This window comes from Calidris pugnax, unplaced genomic scaffold (assembly GCF_001431845.1).
Source record: "Calidris pugnax isolate Ruff unplaced genomic scaffold, ASM143184v1 scaffold349, whole genome shotgun sequence".
Taxonomy (NCBI): Eukaryota; Metazoa; Chordata; class Aves; order Charadriiformes; family Scolopacidae; genus Calidris; species Calidris pugnax.
The window spans coordinates 91,329-114,807 of record NW_015091088.1 but is presented as its reverse complement, the minus strand read 5'-3'; the positions used below and the strand labels follow the sequence as shown (position 1 = coordinate 114,807).

The following is a 23,479-nucleotide window of genomic DNA, read 5'->3' as shown; positions in this document are numbered from 1 at the left end:
AGTCACCAACACAAACACACACCTTTTCCCAGTGGACAATCTCCCATGCACCATTTCGTAGTACTGAAAAAAAAAGAAAAATAGAAGAAAGAGAATTTTCCAGTTGTACAATTTCACTGCAGTACACAGGTATGTATCAGATTCCTTATCAGACACAGCTCATTTACACAATATTTACAGAATGCCTTGTCAGGTCAAACATAAATTCAGGTCAAACATTTCAATTATACAGAATATATTCTGTCTAACAGCTTTTTGTACCATAGAATCTTATTATAAAGTCAATTAGAACATTTAACAGAGTCTGAGAATCAACAAAATCTAGTATAGATCATATGACAATGTGGTGCTTTCTAAATTAAATTAGTACTTGGAATAAAAACTTCCAAAGATATTGGAAATCATTCCATCAAAAACATTCCCCCCAAACTCATGCCATTTAACCTAAGATTTAGTATAGATTTTCCCCGGCTGTAGCAATTAACATTGCAAGCACACTCCCCTGTTCTAGTTTTAAGTATGGCTACTATTATATGAAACCCATGCCTTGTTTGCCAGTTAATTGCCAATATTGTCTTTTTAGAGAATAATAAAGTTATTTTCAAAAAAAGTGGATCAAAACCTGGGAATACATATGACCTTTACAGCTAAGTCTTCCTTGAGGTTCTGTCCAGACTGACCCCTCTTCTTGTAGATCTCAATGATTTCTGCCAGTCGTTACCTAACCTGCTTAATAACTTTAGGAAGAGAGAAATTCTGTTATCCTTCCTTCCCCAGATTTATGAGTGCTGATGTGCTCAGGACAATAGTAAATGAAGCAGTTCCCTTTCAGACAGTAAGCAGATATTTTAACGACTGTCTGGCCAATCAGTTGATCATTACACAAAATCTATTTTGACAAACCTCTTCCCTTCACCGGAAAAAACTAAAGATTCAGTAACACTGTCCTAAGGAAACCAAGACATTTGATGACTGTGCCACAAACAACCTACTTCCACCCCCTTGTGTAAGTAATACTGTTTGTGAAGCCATGGTATCAACCATGAGAGAACTGAAGAAGATTAAAGATAGACCTTACAGCAATGCAGATAACAAGGTTTCACAAATAGCTCAAGTACAGGAACTGCCAGGGGCATTCTGCAGGTCTGAAATGTAAATAAGCAGAGGTGTCCAAGAGCTTCTTAAGAAGTGCTGGCTGCAGAAGCACTTGCACTGCTCAAACACATCCTAAGGTCGTTTCACATGCATCCAAGCTGACCTAACATAGCATTGCCATTGCAAAGGGAAGGTCCTCTTCTGCCCTCACCCCATGAAAAGGTGCCTACATTCACTGCTTAATGCCTGCTGCCCCTGGTGTTTGTTGGACCCTTTCAGCAGCCAGTTTAACCCACTAAATGGAAAGAAACTGTCAGCTTTCCTTTCTGGATGTTTCCTGCTGGTTTAGACAGTTAAAATCAGCTCACAAATGGATAAGCCAGACTCATGAAAACATCCTGAGACACCTGAAATCTCAAGAGTACCCTAACTCTAGCTTGATCCAATAAGCTTTTAAGCACAATTAACATACATTGACATTCAATTAAATCCATCTCCTTGTATGAACAAAAGAAGTGCTGTTGCTATGCACCTTTTATATAATGGTTAGAGAACTGGTGCAATAAAGTCTTCTGCACCCTGGCTTTCACATTTCTATCTCCCATTTTTCATGTCTTTAACAAATAACTTTCAAAAGCATGCTCCATCTGCCCTACAAAAAGACTACTTCACCACACTGCAGAAACACACACTTCATCATGTCAGAGTGTCTGATGGCGTCCTGCTGGATATGTATGCAGCCTGAGGTAACAGAGGGCATCCCTAATGCAGCCTAATAAATCAAAATCCTCTGCAAGAGGTATTTTATAACAATGGAAATTTAGAAAGTTAATTACTTAAAACAATTCAGACACACATAATCTATAAGGAACAGACAGATGAAGAAAAACCCATATACAGGATCTATATGAAATTGTTAATGAAATGAATGTATGTTTAAAAGACAACCAAAGGTGGAGCTGGATATATAATGTACTATGTACATTGCTGCTTGTCAGGGTTACAGAACTGCTGAATACATGAAAACGAAGTAAGAGAGTACCATACTGATTAACTTTTTAATTATTGCTTTGACAACAGACTATATTTGACAATACATTTAAATATTGCTTTGATACACTAGTACACTAGGATTGATGTTGTACTTAAGTGGATCCTGCATTGGATTAAGGAACTTGTTTCTCAGTGCTAGCAGTATTTTATATATCCCCATTATACTTTCAAGATGCTCTTCTGCATGCGTGGAACATTCAGGAATTTTAGGAACAGTCACCAAAGAGCTGACCAGAGAGATAACCCAGGAGAAGAAGCAGGAAAGACAGTAAAACAAATGTTTTATTTATTTAAAACTCTGAGAAAAAAAAATTAAATGAAAAGGCACTTCAATATTCACTGCCACCTAGAACTGCTGCTTGCAATCTCAAAAGCTATGAATGCCTGATGAAAGCATTGAATTTTGGATGCCTACATTAGCTTTCCTTTGGTTTTTATGTATAGATAAGAGGTTATCCGTTGCTCCAGGCTTGTTCTCTGGAGATTTGTATTCACAGTACTTTCAGTCAACAGATTTGTCTCCCTGCCCTAAGCTCTCCGGACCTCCTATTGAGCTACATGCTCAACAGTTTCATAAGTTATCTTCCCCCTCTGTCCCCCATAAATTTTACAGTAAAGATTTATGTACAATTTAGGAAGGCTTTAAAATGTATGGTTTTAAATTAGAGGTGTTTCAAGTAGTTAACAGTGATAAACAATTCTGATTATCTTTAATCGATGACTACACCCCTCCCTAAAAAACTTAAGGTTATGTTATTTATTTTAAAAAGATTCTATATAAGATTCTCCTCTTTGTGATATTTTTCATATTTTCTGCAGTCAAATTCACATGACACTCATTCCTCCTCCCGTTTAAAAAAATAGGACCAGCTCTTTCAAGATAGGCCTTCCTCAGAACAGGTAACATGAAAAGTTAAAAAGCAGCAAAGCAGGAACTTAAACTTGGACTTCCTACACGACAAGCATGTTTAGGACATATTAGCTAAAAATTCCCCCACTTTCTGAGCTAAAATAATCGTCTGATTTAATACTACTTCTTTTCTTTATTAAAATGTTTTTTAAAAAAAAACACATTTCAAAATTTTGGTTGGGTACGCTGGCTAAATCTCTCATTATCTCTAATCAAACTATTACATTGATTTCATATTAAAAAAAAACAACACCAAAACTAAACCAAAAAACTCCATTCATCTTTATCCACAGTTCCAAAGCAGCATAGTAAGATAGTTCAGTTTTATGAATTGTCCTTCCAATTGCAGTTTTCCAAAACCAAATTATTCAAGATTTTCTGGTTGAAAAAAGAATTATGATTTGTGTACTTAGAAATGCATAGACTTTTCACCATAATCTAGATCCACTAAATATAGTGTTGATTATGATCTTTTAAACAGCCATAGCATCACTTGTGATGAGTAAATGTTAAAGTTTCATAATCTTAATAATCTCTTATATATAATAATCTCTCTTAAAAATATCACTTGTGATGAGTAAATGTTAAAGTTTCTTAGGAACCTCATAATCTTAATCTATAACATATTCCATTTTGTGGGAATAATGTGACTGCAAATTCTTATTTCCACTGTTTAGATTCGACATTTTGAAGTAACCTGCATAAGCAATTTCCCACTCAATTATCTGTCAGCAGTTCAGATTACACCACAACAATTTGTAAAAAATTCAAAGAACAACCCCTTCAAAGAACAATTAATAGGCTTTAAAAAATTTCCTACCTTGAGTTTGTTTCTTGTTCACCGCATTATCAGCTTTATGCCTTTTCTAAATTAAAAATGCACAGTGGTTAAAGAATTCTGTTGACATGATAAAGCTTTCACACTTCAGACAAAAAACAGATTTATTATCCCCTCCCACTTATCAATCCAATAAACCACTTCAAAAAACATTTAAAACAGGACTAGGATCATTTGCATAGTTAAATTTGTCAGGAAGTCACATCCAGTTCCAGGCTAATTGTGTTGCAATAAAATGTCATCCTATGTGGGCAATCACTATCTAAATAAGTTTCTTATATAAGGAAGCCATGCATTTGTGTACCATAACTTTGGCCTTTTCTAGAACTGGGAGATGATGCAAAGATCATGGAACGAATCTTCATACAAGTGTCTCATACAGAGCTGAAGTCAAACAGGGACTGTGTAAACCTATGACTTTACTTCCCCAGAAGTGCCTGCAGACTTCAGCAACCGTAACAAAAGCAGACAAACAAACAAAAATCAACAAACTCCTCCACCCTAAACAGTCCATGATGCCCCCCAGTTTTAATATAGCTGTGAGAAACCTTCTGACAGAAATTTTCTGATGCAGCTACTGATCACCACCACCATTTTCAAGGTATAATCCAACTCAGCTACGAAAAGCTTAGAAGACTACTAAGTATTTAGGAGTAATGAACTGTTCTTCCTGAGTAGGAACATGATTTGGAATATTAATTTACAAAGAATTAACTGTTTTAAGTAAGCTTTTTGAATAGAGCTACAGAATTCCTGCCTTTGAAATACGAAGAAAATCAGAAGCAATTTTTTAAATTGACAAAAGAATAAATCAAGCTACTTAAAGGACTTTTTTCTAATAAAATGCTGGTATGACTCTGAGCAAGCAGCTAATAAAAGGACACCTTATCACTTCGCAGAGACTAAGTTAAGGTATTATCTTTTACTAGATTTTCACAGATTATCAGTAGACTCTCCATTCAAAATGATGGCTCATTTCACAGATAAGTAACCTTTAATCAATGGGAAGGCATAATAACTTGACCAAAGGAGGTGTTTATTTGCCCACAGGCAAATATTTTCCTCCAGCTTGAAAAGTATCAGTTTAGTGTCAGTTGCTTTCTGAGCTGTGACGGGTGAAAATCATGGGAAACAGCTGCTAATCTAGCACTTCATGTCACAAATTTTGCTAGCACTTCTGAAGCATATATGGAAAACACATGCTGTTCATGAATAATCTCAGTCTTCTGCTAACATCTTCTGCCGCTTGGAATTTCTCTCCAGAAAAGGAAGCATTTGGTTCTTTAGCTGAAAATATTATTTTGATAAGTATATTTATTGATATTGATATATAAGGTTCCCATCCAAAAAACGTTTAATCTTGCTTTAATATTAGATGAAGATAACCATTCCCAGAAATCTTAGATATCTCACTGTGTAAAGAAAATAAGACATAATGAAATTTAAAGGTTAAGAGAGAATACACTGATACTTTACTATGCAGCAAGTGATCAGCTTTCCCAGGAAAAAAAGGTACAGCTGTCAGCCAGCCAAATAATCCTGCATGATATAACCAGCAGACAACATCATACCTGTTTGATTACAAAGACAAAGTAGATTGTTTTGTTTGGACTATAGTCTGTGAAACTCAGAAGTTCAAGTGAGAAATTAACGATGTTTCCATCAGCTAGATACATATATAAATACATATACAACCTTTAAATTAGCAGCTAAATTTTCCCAATCAGTTCCTTCATCTCATTCAGTTTTAGCTAATTACAGCAGGAATTAACTACATGCTGAGGCAATGTAAACTTAACAGAAAGAAAAATAGTATATGAATTGCCTTTAGATACTCCTGTAGTACATCTGGAAATGTGAATTTTATCATTTTAGCTGATGCATGCAAAAAACCCCTAAATCTGTTCCCTGTCTTCCCCCCCATGCCAAACTGTAAACTTCAAGTTGCAAAGAGCAAATGGTAGAAACAAATGACATAAAAGAGAGGTGACTGGATGAGATAATTTTAAAAAGGACACTTTGTACAGTAGCAGCAGCTTCAGTTTTATATTTGCCTAGACACTGACAGATGGTGTAAGTCTGTAAGCATTAACAGCAGAACTGTTAAAAATATCTGAAAGAACATGAATTGATTTTATGGCTTTTTTAAAAGGGATTTTGTTTATGTAAAGAGAATGCAACAAAGACATGTAAGGAGAAGCTGACTATTGGACAGCAAATACTAGAAATTCAAAATAGAATGAAAATATTTAAAGGAAACAAAAGTATCTCTTTTGGGCCCACTCAACTCTGTGACCCAGGAGCTTCATACAACCCAGAGGGATAATATATGTTGCCTACCATCCATTCACAGAGGTAACTGAGAAGACTGAGTTGACTGTATCAGCAAGAAAGGCAGCATGTGCCCAGCCACCCTCCATTTCAGAGCTTCCTTGTAGCTCATCACTCTGCCTCTTGATCGTGTTTCTGCTCATAAATTGTAATAATTGTGATCCAACACAGTAAATCTGATGTTCCCAGGAAGTCTACTATTAGTGTGCAGGGGAAGACTACGCTACCTGCAACCGTTTCCAAAAATCAAGAGACTAGCCCACAATATCAAAACCCAGGAAACATATTCCTCTAGCGGACAAGGCAATGTGCCATAGTAAGATATATCTAACTTGTCTTCCATGTAACATGTCTGCGGAATTAAAACAGAGCAAGGGAGGATTAAGAAATTCTTGGCATCTAGAGTGACGAGATGCATCAAGACTAATTCCTCAAACATAAAAGAGATCAAATAAAGCTAACTGACTCAACTGTGTGATGCAAATTAGAGAGACAGATGCTACAGGAGCAGGCTGGAAGGTACTCAGAAACCCCAACAACTTTTGTATGAAATGCAAGCCTGAAATTTCCTTCCCTACCCACCAAACAGAAGTAGTGAGAATGGACACTTCTGTCAGGACAATGAAAGCTTGGCATAGGTGTGGGCAGCTGCCTAACAAGGACAAGTGTTCCATGTGTGTTCCTGGCATCAGGCGTCAGCAGGTCACACAGCACCAAGACACAAAAGACTAACAATAAATTGCACTGGGCTGGAGCAATGGAAAAAGTGAAAAAGGTCTAGTCCCCTTGCTGTCTGAAAAACTGCTACATCACAACAGTGAAACCAAGGATTTTATGCATGTGACTTTAGAAGCAAAGAGATGCATCAGGTGCATGGACCTGGATTTGACAACTGGAGAAAATCCATTTTTAAAAACTTTAAAAATGGCACATTAGTGACCTGTAGTCATTCTTCTCACATGTATCCAACCAAATAGATTACTATTCTAAACATACTACAAGCATCACATTATAATTCCAGTAGCAAGTTAAAAGACACTTTTTGCAAAGGTCCAGGAATGATTTGGTCATGAAACAAAAATCCATCGAGTTTTGGGTATGGAGAGCAAGTGAAGATGCTTGAGACTATGCAGCCTCCTAGATTCACAACTCCAAGTTCCTCAGGGCTTATCTACTTTTTGTTAAAGGCACCTCACATAAAGATGTAAAAATAAAAAGGATTCTGGGAAGATTTTTTTTTTTAATCCCAACTTCTTCATGGACTGGATTAAAACCAGAAATTCTCACAATTTTTTCTATAAAATGTGAGTCTAGTATCTCATTCACAGATTGAGTTTAAATCCAGCTCACAAGTATAATTAGGGGGAGTAAAGAACTCTGCTCCTGCAGGTAGGAAAAAAAAATATTTTTCTAACCCAACAAATATTTAAAGGTTATTTGATTCTAAAATAGATTCCACCTGAGACAAACTCAGTAGCTTCCAATCTTCTTTTAGCAGAGCCCTTGCTTGAGAAAATGGCAGTACTCTGGACTTAACTGGGCTCTGTAGAGTCTTTTGTTCCGGTTCACCCTTCAAGAATATGCTTGCATTTCATTAATGAGAAGCGTTTGACTAGAAAAAAATGTGTATAATAAACACAACAGTCACTGTTTTACCATGCTATTGTCACTTGTATATATAGGAAACACTCTTTCAAATCATAACACTACATTCTAAATATTTCATCTTCTGAAGTAAGTAGCTTTAGAAGCTTTCAAAAGCATCCAGAAGGCGAGAATGGTTCAACACAGAATTATTCAACATAATTTTCGCAATATCATCTACAAAAAAATTGAAAGCTATTTACAAAGTATTGCCATTAAATACTTACAATATCCTCTATTATCTCCTTCACTGCAGCTACAGCTAAAATAAATAAGAGAGGGACCAATGTTGTGTAACGGCCTGTTGGTGATACATCTGGTATTTGCTATTAAAAAAAAAAAAAAAGAAAATATTTGTTTGCATTGCTGGTTGAAAAACATATTTTTAATAGAAGAAACAGTCCTTTCTGTGAAAATACAGACAAAGCAACTGAATTCACATTTTACACATGGTGCTGATTATTTCCAAGACGTTTATTGCCTTCAACTCAAAAGAAGCTGATACAATAAAATATTTGCATTTTAAATAGCACAGTATTCAGTGGAACTGCTTTCAGAGGTTTTAGTGTCTGCAGAATACAGAATACTCACCTTTCTTTTCTGTTTCTAAAATTAAATGAAAATACATATTTATGAAAAAACAAATTATATTTTAGTTTAGATTTTTGTTAGAGTGGACACAAGTCCAAAGTATTTTTCTTCCTTGCAATTTTAATCTCTAAGCAATACTTTGTATTACACTAGTTATTAATTGACATTGACATAATGAAAAAAATTTCTATTAGCTGCTTTCTGCTACACTATTATAAGAAATCCCATACTTTGTATTACACTAGTTATTAATTGACAAATTTCAATTAGCTGCTTCTGCCACACTATTATAAGAAATCCCCATATGTGCACAGGTGATGCAAGCAAAATGTGTATGCAATGTAAATGCTGATAAGATGCAGCATCCATAATATATACATGGATGGTTATCCATAATCATCTATATACTAACTAGAGTTGTTAATGGCAAAATTGATAGGTCAGAGTATTGCTGCCTTAACAGACTTACAATACGCAATGCAGCCCATATGACAATGAGATCTTTGCAAGAAGAGTACACTAATAAGCTTTGCCTCAATGTCGTTAGAAGACATCCTCAATTTATCATAAAATGTTTTGAAAAACAGCCAATGTTATTTATGTATTACACACATTTCTTTTTGTTCCCATATGTGCACAGGTGATGCAAGCAAAATGTGTATGCAATGTAAATGCTGATAAGATGCAGCATCCATAATATATACATGGATGGTTATCCATAATCATCTATATACTAACTAGAGTTGTTAATGGCAAAATTGATAGGTCAGAGTATTGCTGCCTTAACAGACTTACAATACGCAATGCAGCCCATATGACAATGAGATCTTTGCAAGAAGAGTACACTAATAAGCTTTGCCTCAATGTCGTTAGAAGACATCCTCAATTTATCATAAAATGTTTTGAAAAACAGCCAATGTTATTTATGTATACACATTTCTTTTTTGTTACCACCACATTGTGCATCTGAAAGAAAACAGGATGCTATATGTACGAATGCTATGTTTCTTGGAGTAAGACCAATATAGATCTGTTTTTCAGGTTACTCTAGACCACATTTTTCAAGCAATTACGTGGAAACCAGGCAGAAAGTTACTGTTGGGCAACTGCCTATGTGCCGGCTACAAGGGAAACGGATCTATCACTTCTCCAGCTATTCCTACCCTTTCATTCCTCCCTACATGCACGCCCAAACTCCCCCATTCCAATTACACATTATTTTCCAGTCAAAATATGAAAGCAAAGGGGGCAGTAGCCCATACCCTGGTTCCATTACCCCGCATTTTTCATCCGTGCCAGTGCAGTCTCACTGATAGCAGATGGTGAGCTTGTAAGTCCTCACGTTCCACTTCTTCACATTCCACTTCCTCCACCCCAAATACCTACCTACCTGCCAGTCTCTCACCCACTCATGCCAAGCCTCAAACAGCTTCTGAAACCTCATATTCTGTGTCACTAGCTTGATGTGCACAGTGGCACCACAAGAAATGCTGCTGGACCACTGGATTAGCTTGAGATGCCAGATGGGGTAGAAAGGATGTTTATTTAGAAGCCACAGGTTTGCAGGCAGACAACTGAATGAAATTCTGAACTTCAGATTTTCTCCTGGCCTAGAGAATAGAAGCCACAGGTTTGCAGGCAGACAACTGATTGAAATTCTGAACTTCAGATTTTCCCCTGGCCTAGAAAACAGTGTAAGCTACCTGAACAGATGTATCCTAAGAAACTGCTCCAAGCATTTACAGAAGCAGCAAAGAAACCTGAATAAGTACAGAGGAATCACCTTTCACTTGCTGAAACATCTGAAGCAAGGGAGGGAAAAAGTACACATGGCAGTATAGCATGCTATTATTTCAGCAATTTCTGTTTGGTATATCAATTTGGGAAAAAGTACACATGGCAGTATAGCATGCCATTATTTCAGCAATTCCTAACACAATGACCTCCACAACAGACAAATTGATGCACTCCAAAATATACACTAGAAATTATGCAGAAAATGTGTATTTATCAAATATGATTAGACTACAGAACTAGCCAACGGTAATAATCACAGCACCTGCCCACAGTTCGGTTTTCATTCACCATCAACCTTTCATTCATAGAACACTATACAAAGCCCCACAATCTACTTTATCAACTTGAACACTGCAAAATCAAAATGTGCTATATATCTGTAAAATGTTATGTACTTCAAAAAAGTGTCAGTAAGCTGGGTCAGGGATAGCCCTTTTCCTGTCACAACCGTCTTTTTCACCTGACAGCATTTTAGCTATACTTAACCTGTTTCACAGAAAAATCTTTACGTGTACGGCGATTTCTCCAAGGAGTAAAAAAACCCACAAACCCAAACATTTATTGAAAGCACATTTACACAATTCAGCTGTTCTGCGAGGCTAACGAACTCAGAAATAATGGTACACCAACTTCAGTATCTCTGCAAAACACTGTCTATGGTGTAAATGCTCTCTCAACAAGCTTCAAATACCAAAAACATTCAAAAGTTGGCATCTTATTGTTGATCTTACCTGAAGTAATGCAATAAAAAGAAAAAATGCATTTGCAGCTCTTCTGAACTGGGAATAAAGGAACTTTGGCAGGAATGTGATAATGTTGTACTTTGCAGTGCTGAGAGAAAGAGACAAAAATATGCACATTACAGTACGAAAAAAAATCTTCAAATGTATTCCTTCCCTCTCAGTTACACAAGCTTTCAAACAAGACAGAATCTTTTGCGGTTTCCGTGCTAGCTAACGGATTTGTTTTGGCTAAAAGAGAAACTGAAAGACTTCTACAGAGAGAGTCCCACAAGCGTTCACGAATGAGGTAAGCCAAGGAAGGGCCTGCCACCCACAGAGACTGTTGTGAGCTTCTGTGTTGAAGCAAGAAGACCCCTTGTCACCTCTGCCTGGGAGGCTGCCACTCAGCTACAAGCAATGAGAAGAAGTGATGAAACACTGGCCCAGATTGCCCAGAGAGGTGATAGATGCCCCATCCCTGGAAACATTCAAGGTCAGGCTGGACAATGCTCTGAGCAACCAGATCCAGTTGTCCCTCGTCACTGCAGGGGGTTCGGACTAGATGACCTGTAAAGGTCACCTCCAACCCAAACAATTCTATGATTCAAAGGAAAAAAAATAAAGAGAAGGTAGCAGGCAGTCAGCTGCACCACCTCTGAGGGTGCAGGTAAGGCAGGTCCTAGTACCCTGCCCCACCAGCCATGGCATACGCTGGGCAGGCAGCTCTGCACAACGGCTCCCGTTCAGACAAAACACCTGGGGAAAGAGGTGTAATGAGCATAACGAGGAGGGTGCTAAATCAGGACTGAGGAGCTGTGGAGCTTCTGCACTGAGTATGAATTTGCACAAATCAATGCAAAAAATGTAACAGGATCAGTTGAATTTAAATAGCGCATTTCCAAAATGACTAAAATGACAAAATACCATTAAAATATAAAAAAACCCCTACACTCTTCACTGAATGGTAAGTTCACTTTTTCAAAACTGATAAATACTGGATATTACATGTAGTTTTGCTAGGCTGAAAGAACGGAATACGGTTTATCCTAGTGTAATAACTTCTGCTAGGACATCATCACAAAATGTTTGAGTTCCCAGCTCTTTGCCAGCCTTACATTTGTTTAAAAACACACTGCTACCACTTAAGGTCCTACAACAGTAACAGCGAAAATAATCATGCAAAAAAACTTAAAAGCTAAACACTTGTAAGAATATTTGAAATTTTTTTTTTTAAGTTAATAATAATATTTAATTTAACTTTGCATAAAACAGTCAATTTAGAGGCGACATGAATATATTCTGCAAAAAGTTCAGCTCTGCCAAGAGACAAAGGGAAGGTCAGAAAAAGCAAGTTGCACACACAAACAGAAAGCATTATAAAACACCTGCAGTCCATGAAAAAAAAGCCCATCACGTTATTCTCACTTGGGACAGAGATATCTTTGCCATTCATTTACTTTGAATTTTAACAACAGAAGTGAGGGAGTTCTCAGATCTAAATATACATTATTTATGAGCATTCAGTTTATTACTTAAAATTCAACAAAAAACAAGAAAAACCCACAACATAGACCATCAGCAGAGTGCTGAAGCTTAAAGTTGAAATTCAAAACTAGTTTCATAAGCAACCACAGCATCTTTGTAGGTGGTCGACTGAAAAAGACAGTTTCCAAGGCACAAACAATGCCATGCTCAAGAGAATTATGTCTACAGTGGCATCCAGCTACCAGAAATATGTTCAAAGGTGAAAGATGAACTGAACTTCAACTGAACTGAAAGCTGAAGAACAAACTCATACTCCAGGGATATGCTGATGGTGCAGCTGTAAAGGCAACTCTTCCCCCATCCAGACCTTTAGTCATCCCCTTCTTAAAAACTTGAAGGTCAGGTTTATAAACGAAACAGCTGTGCTGCTCTTGCTGGTCTAATTCATTCCCCTCTACAGTCAGAGGAAACGGCAGAAGTAGAATACACAGTCTTCCTTCATTTTTGCTATGCAACGTGCAACTTTCTGAAATTCAATATGTATTAACAAAACCACTAGTTAATACCTGACATGATTATTGCAGAATTTGGTTAGCTGGGGTCGATTGATGAATATAGTTCTCAGCTCCTCTTGATCAGCCAGAGAAGTTTTCTCTGAAACATCATCTGTCTTCTCATAGCCTGTAAAAACAGAGCATGATTTTCCATATACATAGATTGAAATACATGAGATCCAAGGCACTTCATGACAAGAAAAAACTTCTACTGTGAATGTGAACTCAATGTATTTGAATTTCTCACAATAACAAGTAAAGATCTTTAAAACCAAAAAACTTTCAACCTGTTAAATCATTTTAAGGTATATAGTCTATATGCTTTGTATGTATGATAATGAAATAACTGTAAAATCTGCTGAATTCATAAGTACGCTTAAATAGCTTGTGCCATTTCATGGCAGTATGAACTATGGTCTGTTGATGCATCTGGTCTGAATCAAGAAGTGAGAATACAAAAAAAATTATAAATTTCTGTCTCTCCCAGATGAGTGATCTTGAGTTAAAAACCCGCAAAACTCTGGAAACTACTTCCAGTACTGAGGTAAATATTTTAGAAAAGACACCATGAGAAATATACGAACACTGACATAAGAAAAAAGCAAGCACCATGAGAAATATACGAACACTGACATAAAAGCAAGTTCAAGAATACACCAGTAATACCAGTAATTCTGGGCAACATGTAACAAAAAAATGCAGATCAGTTTCAAGTTTTGCACGTAAAATACAATTAGTTTCATGCTACTTAATCTACTTTCCTGTACTATATCTGTCCAAAATACATATAACACACTTTCCCCTTTGTGCTTCTTTTTAACTAGTGTTACACACACCCATCCAACAGCAGTGTAACAAGAGTTTGCAAAAGAACACATAAATAGGTGAATTTCTTATAAAAACTGTGAAAACTTTACCATTAATCTCAATGGTAGAAAAAGAGTTTACCAAAAGGATGTCTGAACAATGAAATTAAATACAAAAAGCATGTGTCTGGTATAGCTACCTCAAATTAAAATGACTAATTCTATCTGTTTGCACAAATCCCCTGTTCTCAGAAATACTCACAGAAAATTCATTGTCACAATTAAAACTAAGCAAACATAGGAAACCAATGTAAGCTTCCCTACAGGGAGATGGATGATATTCTTCCAGTCCTCAGGAACCCTGCCTGACCTTTCAAAGATAACCAAGATTGGCCTAAGAGCAAGACCTGCCAACTGCCCCTGCTCTGCATCAGAATGCATCTGATCAGATCCCATGGACTCCTGTATTCCCAGTTTAAGTGCTCCCTAACATAATCCTCCTCCATCAAGGTAGTCTGGAGCAAGAAAGACTTTTCTCACTGGTATCAAGAACCTGTGGTTCCTGAGGGCTGATCTTATCAGTAGAGACCAAACTGGAGAAGGCTTCAAGTACTGCATTCTTTTCTATGTCCTTTATCTCCAGGTTCCCAGCCCTGTTCAGCAGCAGGCCCACACTTCTGCAGTCATCTTCTTCCTGCTGTTACATCTGAAGGAGAACAAAAAGGGCTTCTACAAGTCCCTCCCAGATTAAACCCCAGATGGGCTTTAGCTTTGCTAACCACATCCCTCTCTATGCTCCTCTCCAGCCATCCGTCCCTGCTTTCACCTCTTCTATGTTCTCTTCACACTTTAGTTTTGTCAGATGTTCCTTGCTAATTCATGCAGTTCTACTGCCACTTTCACCTGATTTCTTGCTGATTGTGATGGACTAATCTTGAACTGAAAGGACACTAAGCATTTGTTGGTTAATGGAATACCATTCCTTCACCTGCTACAAATTTTCTGTGGGAGACTTGCCGTATTATTCCCAGAGAAGTGACATCAGTATGTTCTTCATTTGGTGTGTGCTTAACTTGAAATGGTATTATTAAGCTACTGACGTTCCCAGCAACCTGCCTCCACTAGTCAGTGAAAGCTGAGCTTTATGCCTATTCTTCTATGGAGGAATCTTGCACCAACCTACCTCACGACTTTCATTTGTAAAAGGGGATATCAATGTATTCTTCTCTCTCAAGACTTTTCACTAACGTTTCATCAACCACTCAGCTATTACACTGATGACCAACAGGCCCAAGAAGTCTGAAACTTGTAAAGTACACACAGGTAGGGCATAAATCAATCATCAAAATTTTTTAAAATGATAACAATGATCTCAGTGTGTATAGCTGCTTGTTAAATAAGCACTGTTCATTCTGTACGCTAAATGACAAAAGTTACACAGAGAAAAACCTATGTTAGAATTCAATTGAATGCATCAGAATGTATACGCACATCAAGGATAACCAAGGCTGCACATGAAAACTTACAGCTTAGTTCTACCATGTGGTACAAATGTTGTACAAATTCTCACAAACAGGTTATGCAAAACCATTTCAGTGGAAAAGTTGTAAACTATTGTGTCAGAAGTACAATAGCCTGGCTAAGTTCAGGAAATAAGGAAGGAGTTTGCACATTTGTGGAATGTACTACTTTAATTTTAAAGCATTCATTTAAAACCCTGTGCCAGTATAAGCCTTGAATACTGACTTGAGTTAAAGCAAATGTTAGCAGGCACTAAACACTACATATTATGTCTGTTAAAAAAACTGCCAAACTACAGACATTTATCTTCATATACCAGTATTATGGCATTTATTTGTTCTCTTTCAACCAAAATGACAGCAAAAAGGTTCACCACCTTACTTCCTACTGCCTTGATGCCATTTCTTTAAATGTCCATATGCCATCCTCTGCACCAACACCATTACATCTTGCTTGCATCACCTATGCAAGAACTTTAGTGAAGAGTCAGCACACCTGGGTTTCAGCTCCTCTGCAGCAATGCATCTCTCCTAGTCAGCTGCCTTATGCCTGGCCAGAAATTGGGCACACTCTTCTTGCCAGGTAGCTGCTGATTTTCAAAACTACCCGAGGTCAAAGAGGACTCTCTGCTGCACAGCTGCAAGGTGAGCCAAAGCTCCGGCACTGTTTCTGGGCTCTCAGCATACCAAATGTCATCAGGGACACTATACACCTGCATGTGGGACAGGCCTCCCCTCCAACAGTTTTGTTCTGTTTTTAAAGTCAATACTTTATGTTTGTAAGTGAAATTTTTCACTAATTTGTCAGACACAGGACAGTATGTTCATAGGTATCACCTTGAGTGTGACTAGAGTTCCCCACAGGATGCATTCACCAGAATTGCATCTACTGCATTCCCAGGGTTTGTTTGCATTTTGCATCTTCAGAAAACTATCACAAAGCATTTCTAATTTCTGCCATGTCCCGCCCACACTCATCTAGCATAAACAGATTAAATCATCAAAAGATTTATTTCATTACAGTCATTTTTTCAAATACAACACACAAGGAAATCCTCACTATATTTTATTTACGTAAGGAGAGTAAAGAATTTGACAACTGGTTGGCACTCAAACGGCCCAAAATAATGCCAGGAACTAAAATTAAAAAGGAATACGCTTTTCAACAAGGAAGGATGTTAAAGTTATGGCAGTTCATATGTTTGTTTGAAATGTCTACCAATTTACAGTCAGAGAGGACAGAAACAAAGGCTACAGATACGTCCCATTATTACAATCCCTGATGCAACCTGACACTTTACAGGAAACCACATCTAAGACATATATCAACTACTCTCTTTCAAATATGAAGTAGGATATCTATCAAACTATACTCATGAACCTGAGCCTAACTGCATTACATCACCCCCCAACTTTTAAGAGCTACTTTTCTATGAAATTTTAAAAGCCCAAACTATAAGCTAGAGTTTAACTGCTGACTAACCTCACATTTCAGCGCAGCAGGTCTACATAAAAGCTCACCACTTTGCAAAAAAGCTACTAAATGTCATATTTCTTCCTTCAGAAGGATGTATCCATTGGCATCAAATGAATTTGTATGAACTCAGCCTATCAATCAAATAAGCAGAAGCTGGCCTATCATAAAAATATTGTCCACAAGTAACTGCAAGAACAAATAAAGCATATCCATGCTTCAAAACGGAAGGGAAATTCCACCACATCCTCCCCTGGTGAAAGCAGCTACATTTTTGGTAAAGGTGTGTTTGAAAAGGATGCGTCTAACACACCCCAGGAGTTACAAAGAGTTGGTTGACCTTCTGTAGAAGGAACGTCCATTAGAATGTTCCAAGACAACAAAAGAGTGTTGACCTAAACATTCAGAAAGTTGACTATGCAAAAAACACAAAAACCTGAAGTACAGAATTCAGACAGGAAGGATAAAAACCCCACAACATATGCACAGACAATAGCAAAGCATCAGCCGTTACAAAATTCTGATTACGAAAAATCAGTATGAAGAATAGAAGTAAAAACTTAAGATGAAACAATCATTCTCTCTTTTTTTAAAAGGTGTAGTCTGTAAGTGATCAGAAAAACATTATTCCAGGGCTTAGAATCGAAAGCAGAATCACTCTTTTTGGCCTAAAGGCCAAACAATTTAAGGTCAGCAAATTTTGAGCTAGTTCTTAGTCATAATGTGAAGTCTTATATTTAGCAAGAGTAAAACAGCAATTATCACATTTCAAACAGGAACTGTGATGCTGTACTAGTAAGCCCTGCCATTCAGAAAGAAGAACAAATATATTCCCAGACTTTCTTCCTCTGCTGTGGCTTGTAAAAACTGCTGACATTTAACTGGAGTTGAGCTGATATTTAACCACAGCTGAATTACCAAACAGATTCTATGACATGCACTCTTACATGCCCCCACTGACAGAAAAGCATCTGACTTAAAAGAAGTTGGAAGTCAGCACTTTAAAAAGAATAATAAGAAATGCCAACACATCATACTACTCTGATAATTTATTATTCAGAAATGGCAAGTTTCAAAACTAATTTTCTCATAATATTCAGAATCACACTTTCAGATAATATATTTTGATTAGTTTATTATTTTATGTCACTACAGGGCCAAAACCAATTAAAAATGTGCTTCAATATCAAAGGAATGTAACTATTACCCTAATGAAAAAGCTCCTCTACAAATCTGTTGCATAAACTAGAATGGCTGTACATAACATTTGTTCTGCACTACAAAAGTTATTTGTTAGTGGAACACAGAATCTGGAAATTATTGACGGATAAGCACAAAACACCACAAATTTCATTCAAAGTTACTCAATAAATAACTGAGGTTTTGGTTCAGGATTTCCTTCAATCTGTTCAAAATTACAGAATGGAAGTAAATTATATGCAAGAGTGGGAAATGGTAAGAAGAAATTGGAAACAGAATTCTGAAAATATCAAAACTGGGTAGTTTCTTCCCATGGTACAAGCTGTACCTGAAAAAAAATTTCAAAGCAAAATGTGTGTTTTGCATAGAATACTTTTCAGTATGCAGCAGAAATAGCATCTTCATCAACAACACAGCCCAAATAAATAAATAACCAATGAAACAAACAAGAAGCCCCCAAACAACCAGCTTGAGCTTTCTCCAACAAGAAACTCCATTGACGACAATATTTTGTTTCCAAGAATAAATTTGTATGAAGCAGCTCTGTTCCAACACACAATATTTGCAGTGACTCTTCCTAATGCAGTTTTGATAATAAAGTTTCTAAGTTAGTAAAACAACAACAGTAAATTCTAAAGAGTAAACATTGTCCAAATGTTTTCCATGTATCCAAATTTCCCTTTAGGTAGGGTAGTTTAACAGTTTCAGTTTTCATTCCTTAAACCAGTCTCATTTCCATTACAAGCAACAGACAAAGATAAATACAGATCGACATGGAAAGAAAGGGAGGAAAAGAAAACTCTGTCAAATCACCAAAAGGAATTTAATTTAATCATTAAAAATTTCTTTTTCATTCTCAAAGTACAGCATTCAAGAGCTTTGAAAGCTGGTGTTGTAGCCAAGAACCTCTTATATCAGTAAGTCTGCTGGCTCATATTCCCGAGGAATGCAGACAGGTCAAAGATGGTATCATTATGAAAAAGAAGGTGCCTTCAGAATTATTTGTCATAATGCCATAGTAGACCTTCGAAGACAGAACAGGCCCTTTAAATCTGACCCATCAATCTGTCCTTCTGAGGAGTCTGTGCACAGAAGGGAATGGTAATGACCTGCTGGAACCTGCTGGCACTGCTGAGACAGCCAAGCCTGTGCTAGAACTAGACCAAGTTTTTTTCCCCGTTGTGAAGGACTGGGATCTCAACATAATCTGCAAAACAGACTTGGCAGAAAAAAAACAGACACAAGTGACCATAACAAGCACTACACCTGGTAAAACGTTATATAGTCCTATAATCCATGAATAGAAATACCTAAGGATATATTTAGGCATTACAAAAACAGATGGTCTGCTGAAGGCGATCTGATGACTACTACAGAATTTCAAAACACTTTCCCTCTTCATATGAAAGTCATCTCATCTTGCACAAGTTCAGCTTCACCTTGTTTTCATACAGGCATTTACTTGCATTAATATGAAGAACTAGTTATTACCTACTGTTGTTGGTAGACATTACCATGGTACCTCAAACTTCTTCCTTTCTTGACGATCTGATACAGTTCACTGAACTCCACCAATACACACACGAAAAGCATTAACGCTTCAGTCCTCAGAGAACCCTATTAAGAACTGCCAACCACAATTTCACTCTCCCAGAGTCTCTCAAAAGAAATAACATGCTTTGAATGATTACATTCTATATTATTCAATAGATGCATACATTGACTGTGCAGCTCCATATAGCTAAAATAACCATAGTTAATTGCTGTATTTAATAAAGCTAGATGTAGGCTACACTACTCAAAGATTCCCCATGTGTTTTGCAACTGCAGAACACACGACACCAGTGCTATTTCCACACCACCAAATATCTGAAGCCCAGGTACAATTCTGAGTTAAGGTTATCGGTGGTGAAAAAACACCTATTGATTTCCTAAATTTGTTTAGGAGGCCAAATGTTCCATGCTTTAAGCAAGACTTTATTGATACACATACCACTTTAGAACTGCAGCATTTCTTAGGCTTATGGTGAACTGCAGGTATTCTTCCATGCAACAGGGATAATTGGCACAAAAGTCTATGAAGTAAAAGTTATAAGCGTATAAGAGGTTTGGAAGAATCCCACAAAAATTAGTAGTTCCTTTATAACCAAATCCTTTTCTCTATGCAGGTCACATTGTCTTACAGATGTGAAAACATCTACAATTTTTATTTTGCAGTAATTTACATAGTGTAGTGTCAATTCTTTCGTGCAACTGTCGACCAATTCTTGGGAATGATACATGTGTGCATTGTTCTGACAGTTCCAACTTAGTTCATTCCATCTGAGCACAACAGTTGATTTTCTCTAATAACAGTATTACTATCTCTTCATGTCAGAGAGTGCACAGTTCTGAGATGATGTCAAGGCTGTCCAGCCTGATAAGGTAGCTCGTGATCCATGGAAAAGGTCTCTGAAGCAGAAATTAGTTGCTGTAGTGACAGGAGAGAAAAATGAGGTTTTAACCTCAAAGATACAATAAAAAAAATTCTAGAATAAGGGAAGTAATATTAAGTTTGTCTATCAGATCCCCACAAGTGTTAGGCTACTCTAAGGAACGGTCAATGCCATAACAGCACTTATGGAAGCTGGTATCTGTGATTACAGTATTATCAGAGACTTCCAAAGAACATACAGGGACCCTGCCAATGACAAAAAATTCCTACTCTGCACTGCAGCTAAGACTTTGATGGAGGTCTCTGAAGGCAGCCTTATCATCACTTTGCACAGGAGCCTCCTGGATGGCCAGATGTGCTGGTTTTGGCTGGAACAGAGTTAATTTCTCTCATAGTAGTGGGTATGGGGCTATGTTTTGGAATTGTGCTGGAAACAGTATTGATAATAAAGGGACATTTTCAGTATTTACAGAGTCAAGGCCTTTTCTGCTCCTCACACCATCCCACTAGCAGGAAGGCTGGGGGAGCATAAAAAGTTGGGAAGGGACACAGATGGGACAGCTGACCCCAATGGACCAAAGGGATATCCCATACCATGTGATGTCATGCTCAGTGTATAAAGCTGGGGGAAGGGGACATTCAGAGTTATCCCAAGTAACCATCATGTGCGATGCAGCCCTTCTGTCCTAGAGATGGCTGAACACATGTCTACCCATGGGAAGCAATGAATGAATTCCTTGGTTTGCTTCACTTGTGTGCACGGCTTTTGCTTTATCTGTTAAACTGTCTTCATCTCAACCCACAACTTTTCTCACTTTTACTCTTCTGATGCTCTCCCCATCCCACTGGGTGAGATTGAGCGAGCGGTTGTGTGATGTTTATTTGCCTGCTGGGATTAAACCACGACACCAGAGCTGGGGTTCCACAGTTCGTTTATTTCACTGCCGAATGCTCGGGATGAGACCCAGATCACAGAACTGTGAAGTTTTCTTTTTTTTAGAAAATAGGAACATTAGCTTACAAAGAACTGTTTAGCAATGGTAGCCACACTGTCCAAACGTGTGGACTAACTAGACTTGGAATCTATTTATCTCAAAAAGAAACAAGAAAGTAAGAGACTCACTGATGTCAGTTTCATTGTGAATGAACTGAGTATAAATAAATTGAACTGAACACAAGTAAAATGACCCAGCAAGTAAGGCAGTAAACTTAGAGTAGGAAACCAGTAACAGTTCTGAAACTACTTTTCTTTGAGTAATACTATATATAGGAAAGTATAGCATAAGTCAGTAACTCCACTGCTATGATGAATCACATCATTTCCCAAAAGCTAACTTTCTTAAGAGAAGTTTCATAAGGTTTTCAGACCTGAAAAAAGTATTTTTGACAAGCCTATAAAACACCATATTCAATTATTTTACATGTCATCCAACCTTGAACACTATTCAAATAAGGCAGACTTCCCCCTCCCTCCTTTTACTGCATCTGCACATCTTAGATAGATATTTACCTTTAGGGAACACCACATTTGTTTGTTTAACAACCGTTAAGATTCCCGTAATTAGATAATTTTAAAGACAGCATCAATATTCCCAATTTACTTGTGCTAAGCTTGCAGTGAAAACCAACTGTCTGGAAAAGAACTGAAATTAAGCACTGAAAATTTGGATATTTAACTAATACCATTCTATGGTACTACTAATCACTGTGAGCACAGCAGCACGGCTGCTCTGGCTGTAAACATATTTCAGCAGTGTTCCTGGAAGAAGATGCATTCGTCTATTTCTTGGCCAGCTAGCATTTCCTAGGTAAAGGCAGAGCCAGACCTCCTACAAACCTCCTTCTGGGGGAAGAAGGCATGTAAAATGGGAGAAACAGAAATGAACATCAACGTAACAGTCTACCTCCAATCTATCTTTCTTCATGCTCTTCCTAGCAAAAGAAAAAAAAATAATAAAAAAAAAAGAAATCCTTTTGAAGAAGGATTAGAGAAAGTTTCTACCTCCCTATACAGCCAAACAAAGCAAAAAAAATAATCAGATATAATGGTTTAAGTGTGAAAACCTGCATACCTGCATCATTACAGCGACGTTGCTATCATTACCTACAGAAAGTGGACATCAGCAGCTGTCCCAATACACTGCTGCTTTGGCCATCAGTGATGTTAAATCTTACTTTTGCATGCAATAAATTAAGATCTCTTCAGCGATTCGTTTAGCAAGGCAGTTCCTGAGGTGCTGTTATCCGAAGGCGAGCAATCCTAACCCTTAGGCACAAAACACCTGCATGGTCTGAAGGTTTCAGGCAGGTTCCCTGTTACCAGAAACCCTTATTCCTGATGACCAGCAGACACTTAACACACTACCTATGGCAGAGGCATTACCCCTGGGCGGAATACCCCAGGGCAAATACCCCAGGCCATGAGCCGCTGCTGCCTCCCGGGGCCAAGACAACACCCGCTCGCCCTGAAGCGCTGTCGAGCAACCGCTGCCCGGGGCTCACCGGCCCCGGCGGACAACGGAGAGCCGCCGCGGACGGGACCGCCCGGAGAACGACACCACCGCCGCCATCAGCAACACCATGCCCGGCCCACGGATGGAGCGGGGCACAGCGGGACGGGAGGCCGCGGCGGAGGGGCGATCGGGGTTGCAGCAGCCGTCGCGACACGGACTCCCGTCGCGACACCGGGTGCTCGCCCACCCGCCTCCTCTCCCCGCCGCCCCCTCCCGGCCAGGCGGCGCAGACCCCTCCGCGGCGGGGCGAGGCGGGGAACCCCCGGCGGCACTTACCCTCTGCGCGGCAGCGGATCTCGGACACCGTTTTCTGCACCGCCGGCATCGCCGCCGGGCGGGGAGCGGGGCGGGAAGGGGTGCGTGTGCGGTGGCGCGGCCGCCTCTCCCCGCTCCGCGCCCTGCACCTGCCGCTCGCCGGAGCGCGGCCCGCGCCTCTGCGAGGCCGGGGGCCAAGGCGGCGGGGACGGGCGAGGGCGGCGGGTCCCGGTTAAGGCGGGGGGGGAGGGCCGCCG

General features: G+C 38.5%; 1 protein-coding gene across 4 annotated transcripts in view; it reads right to left on the bottom strand.

Annotated features, from left to right (window-relative positions):
- The window catches only part of ATP8A1 (ATPase, aminophospholipid transporter (APLT), class I, type 8A, member 1), a 109,009-nt gene extending 85,565 nt beyond the window's left edge, over positions 1–23,444 (bottom strand). For all 4 annotated transcript variants that reach the window (XM_014957821.1, XM_014957823.1, XM_014957820.1 and 1 more), the window contains exons 1-6: positions 23,244–23,444; positions 13,033–13,147; positions 10,991–11,090; positions 8,099–8,197; positions 3,879–3,924; positions 23–63 (exon numbers count right to left, since the gene is read on the bottom strand). In XM_014957821.1, coding sequence (XP_014813307.1) covers positions 23–63; positions 3,879–3,924; positions 8,099–8,197; positions 10,991–11,090; positions 13,033–13,147; positions 23,244–23,292 — 450 coding nt within the window. In that variant the 5' untranslated portion in view covers positions 23,293–23,444. The remainder of the gene's footprint in view (positions 1–22; positions 64–3,878; positions 3,925–8,098; positions 8,198–10,990; positions 11,091–13,032; positions 13,148–23,243) is intronic.
- Between the last annotated feature and the right edge of the window lie 35 nt (positions 23,445–23,479).